Source organism: Mus pahari, chromosome 1 (genome assembly GCF_900095145.1).
Source record: "Mus pahari chromosome 1, PAHARI_EIJ_v1.1, whole genome shotgun sequence".
Taxonomy (NCBI): Eukaryota; Metazoa; Chordata; class Mammalia; order Rodentia; family Muridae; genus Mus; species Mus pahari.
The window spans coordinates 8,330,241-8,334,917 of NC_034590.1; the positions used below are offsets into that span (position 1 = coordinate 8,330,241).

At 47.9% G+C, this 4,677-nt stretch overlaps 1 protein-coding gene across 1 annotated transcript in view; it reads left to right on the forward strand.

Annotated features, from left to right (window-relative positions):
• The window catches only part of Rhpn2 (rhophilin Rho GTPase binding protein 2), a 56,287-nt gene that overhangs the window by 40,194 nt on the left and 11,416 nt on the right, over positions 1-4,677 (forward strand). Inside the window, exons 8-10 of the mRNA XM_021215585.2 lie at positions 1,406-1,593; positions 2,005-2,161; positions 4,266-4,385. Of these exons, the coding sequence (XP_021071244.1) occupies positions 1,406-1,593; positions 2,005-2,161; positions 4,266-4,385 (465 nt within the window). The remainder of the gene's footprint in view (positions 1-1,405; positions 1,594-2,004; positions 2,162-4,265; positions 4,386-4,677) is intronic.

The window sequence follows — 4,677 nt, forward strand, 5'->3', positions numbered from 1 at the left end:
CTGGAACTCACTCTGTAGACCAGGCTAGCCTCGAACTCAGAAATCCACCTGCCTCTGCCTCCCAAGTGCTGGGATTAAAGGCGTGCACCACTACTGCCAAGCTTTACTATTTCTTACTGTGATAAATATGTGTGCGGTACAGTTATCTTGTTGATAGTGATCGTTATTAAGTGTGGGGCTCAGCGGCATGGAGCACTCTTCCAGCTCTAGCGTGCTTCCATCATGCATGCTTGAGTGGGCCCTGTTCATTCATGCTTTTATTCATGTATCAAGACGGGGTCATCTGGCCATCCCCCTGCTTCACCCTCCCAAGTGCTGGTATTACAGGGGTGTGCCACCACACTTGGTATCTCTGTGTCTAATAGAGTGTAATTTCCTTTTCCTTGTTCCTGTAGTTCTGAGTGGCTTCTGTTCTTTGTGCTTCAGAGTTGGACTATTGTAGGAACCAAATGGAATCCTGTGCTACCTGTCAATCCGTGGCTGGTTTATCAATAGTCTTCCTTCATGTTGTCTGCACATCAGAGTTACATGAGACAGGGTCTCACTATGAAGTCCGGGCAGGCCTGAGATTCACTCTATAGACCAGACTGGCATGGAAATCAGAGAGATGCCCCTCCCTCTACTTCCCAAGTACTGGTATTAAAGGTTACCTCAGTTTACTTGTGGGACTGGGAATCAAGCCTGGGGCCTCCGACAGGGTAAGCACAAACTACCACTGAGCTGTACCTCCAGCCCCTCAGTCTTTTTAAGGCTGCAGAATATTCCGCTGTGCGTGTGTAGATACCGTGATCACCCTATTAATCCATCAGTGGGCATTTGGAGCGGTTTTAGTGCCTAGTGCTACAGTGAGCCCAGTGTCCAGGGAGCACTCAGGCCTTTCATGCGATTACTGAGGTCTACACAAAGGAGCGGGATGGCCAGGTAGCATGGCAACTGGGGTTGTATAGAATCTTGCTAGCTCAGCCAGGTCTTTGACCTCTCCCTCCTCCTACTTCAGCTTCACTAAATGCTGGGATTAAAGGCACGTACCAGCACACCTGGCAAATTCAGATTTTTCCAGATGATTTAGATTTAGGATTATAGTTATCTGAGATATATATACATATATAATGTGTGTATGTATATAACGTAAATATTATATATTATAAATTGTATATGCACATTAGATAGATTAGATAGATAGATAGATAGATAGATAGATAGATAGATAGATAGATAGATAGATAATAGACTTTTCTGTGCATAGCTAGGGGCTCATACCCAGGGCTTCCTGTATGCTAAGCAAGCACTCTTTTATGACAGACACCCCTGATCCCAGCTCTTATCTTCTGTCTTCTTTCTCTACAGCAGGATGATAAAAAATAAGTGTGACTTCCTACTAATGAGCAACCGATTCTGATCCTAGGGGTTTTAAACTACCTGAAAGAGACCTTCACTCACACGCCAAGTTACGACATGAGCCCCGCCATGCTCAGTGTGCTGGTCAAAATGATGCTTGCCCAAGCCCAAGAGAGTGTGTTTGAGAAAGTCTGCCTCCCGGGGATCCAGAATGAGTTCTTTGTGCTGGTAAAGGTGGCTCAGGAGGCCGCCAAGGTAATGGCTTCTTAGCTCCTGCTGGTGCAGGTGCTGGGAGCAGTGGGGGTGGGGAAAGGAAGAGGTGGGGGCGGGGATAGGGGTTGTCATAGCAGCAGCTCACCCCCAACCTAAGCACTGTGCTAGTGCCACTGAAGTGGCCGGCCTACGTTTATTTGGCAGGTTACTGGTGTTTCAGATACGGATCACAGGGTCCATCTGCAGCTTAGCCAAAAAACAGCCTAATGACAGTTGCTTGGTCCTCTGTTAACTACGATGCTCACAGCAAGAGGACTTGCTTGGCTTTATGCCCACATTCTGGAACATTCTCCAGCAGGAGACTTGGCTTAGAAGAAAGGATTCTTTCTCTGCAGCCGAGCTTGGGAGGGCCCCCGTGCCAGGCCTTCCTTGCCCATCTTCCTTCTCTTTCAGGTGGCAGATGCCTACCAGCAGCTGCATGCGGCCATGAGCCAGGAACCAGTGAAAGAGAACATCCCGTATTCGTGGGCCAGCGTGGCCTATGTGAAGGCCTACCACTATGGGGCCCTGGCTCACTACTTTGCGGCCACCCTCCTCATTGACCACCAGCGTAAGGCTCCGTTCCAGGACTGTGGGATTACTTACTACCTTTGGGGGATGCTGAGCTGCTCGGGAACGGCCTTTCTGCCTTGGGCATGTGCGCACCACAAAAGCACAAGGTGGAAAGGATACATTGACCCAAGTGGCTATCAAAGAAGCCTGTGGAATTCAAGGCTGACTCTTAAGGCAAATAACAGATTAAGAGAGACACTGAGCTTTTAAGACCACATCTGGTTACATTCCTTCTAATTCTTTCCAAATCGTTCATCAACTGGGGACTAACCATGAGCCTGCAGAGGCCATTTTCTTCTCTTTTCTTTTTCTTTCTTTCTTTTTCTTTTTTTTTTTTTTTTTTCTGGTCTTTTTGAGACAGGGTTTCTCTGTGTAGCCCTGGCTGTCCTGCAACTCACTCTATAGACCAGGCTGGCCTTGAACTCAGAAATCCGCCTGCCTCTGCCTCCTGAGTGCTGGGATTAAAGGAGTGTCCCACCATCACCTGACTTATTCTTTATTTTGGCAGTTTTGGGGATGGAATCACAGGGTCTTAGTAGCGTTTATTTTAATTATTATATATCTACTCAGAGACGAGGTTTCCCTATATAGCTTAAGGCTGGTCTTGAACTCAAGACCCTCCTTCATTAAATGCCTTCCAAATGCTAAGATTTTAAGTTTGTGCTACCACACCCATCCTCAAAGAGTGATTTTGCTTTGCTTTGTTTTGTTGGGATTGGATGTCATGTGGCCCAAGCTGGCCTTAAACCCCTGTTCTGTCTGTCTGATTCTGAAGTGGTAGGATTGTAGGTATGCGCCACTGTGGCCAGCTAAGGCAATATATTTTTAATTTTAATTAATTAATTTGTGTGTGTTTGTGCCGTTGAGCATCTTATGAGGCCATAGATTGATTATATATATATAAATTTTATTTCTATTAGTATACCATAGCTGTCTTCAGACATCAGAAGAGGGCATCTGATCCCATGACAGATGCTTGTGAGCTACTGTGTGGTTGCTGGGAACTGAACTCAGGTTTCTAGAAGACTAGTCAGTGCTCATAACTGCTGAGCCATATAGATGATATTTTAAATGAATCACAATTAATAAAAAAAAATTATTGATTAAATTTTTAAGCCAAAACTTGGGCATGGTGGTACATGCCTTAAATCCTGGCATTCCAGAGGCAGGTGGATCTCTGTGAGTGTGAGTTGAGTCAGGTCTATAGAGTGAGTTCCAGTACAGCCAGGGCTATGTAGAGAGACCCTGTCTCAAAAAACAGAATATAAAAACAAATTACATCAAAACAGGGACTGTACAGAAAGTCTGTATTGAGTTTGAGAATGACTGCTATCTTACTCACCCTGGGCCTGTCTTCTGTTTGAATAATGTCTTACCACATAGCCAGGCTGTCTTCAGGCTCACAGTCCCTACCTCAGCCTCTCAGTGCTATGTATAAGGCACTCACTCTACTTAATTCCTTCATTTTTGGCATTTTAAAGCTCATGGGGCTGGAGTATATTCCCACCCTAAGCACCACATACACACGCTCAGCGCTGATGATCATGGGGGCTGGGCATGGGCTCGGTAGTTAGGCAGCTTGCCTGGTGTGCGGAAGCTCTGGGCTCGGCCCACACCACTGGAAAAGCTGGCTGTGGTGGTGTGTGCCTATAACCCTCACACTTAGAAGGTGGAGGCAGGAGGATCAGGAGTTTAAGGTTATCCTCAACTACATAGTGTCAGGCCAGCCTGAGCTACTAGAGACCCTATCTCCCTAATTAACACGAAAGACTTCTTCCAGGGAGGAAGAAATAAAGGAGACTTATCAGAAGGTCTGCAGCCCCTGACAGGAATGCAGACAGGGCAGCCACTGGGCCAGAGTGGCGCTAGAAGGCTCCATAGAATGTTTAACTTGGAGGGGGAGTTAGAGGAGGTTGGTCCAGGGTCAAATCCTGAACCCCTACTATGTGGCTGGCTGTCCCCACTGGGAGCAAAGGCTTAGGGCCTGGTAGCCTAGGCTTCGTCCTGGAGCCAAAAATAGCTTTTTGACATTGTTCGAATAGAATTCAGGTCTGGGGCACTGCCTCCACAGTGAGGGACTGTAACCTGTCCTGTCTTTGCAGTAAAGCCAGGCGCAGACGAGGACCACCAAGAGAAGTGCCTGTCCCAGCTCTATGACCACATGCCGGAAGGGATGACGCCACTGGCCACGCTAAAGAATCCTGGACAGCGTGTGCTGCTGGGTGCGTGGTCCTGTCCTGGGGGAGGGGGGGAAGGCGTAGTGTGGTGGCGTGGGCGGGGCTCTGCTTGCTCCTCAGCTGTTCCTGCTCACACACAGCCCCAAGGTGGGGCTCCAAGAGAAAGCAGACCACCCAGCATTGAGAAACTGTGAGCTTTCCAGAGCTATGTTCTCTTGGCTTCCCACCGCAGCCCAGCCCTTAACTGCCTCCTGACACTGTAGCTGTCCAAAGTTGGCACTCGGCCACACTGCTGTGGAAACTGTTCTTGGTTCCCTTCCTCCTCCTCCCCTCTCCC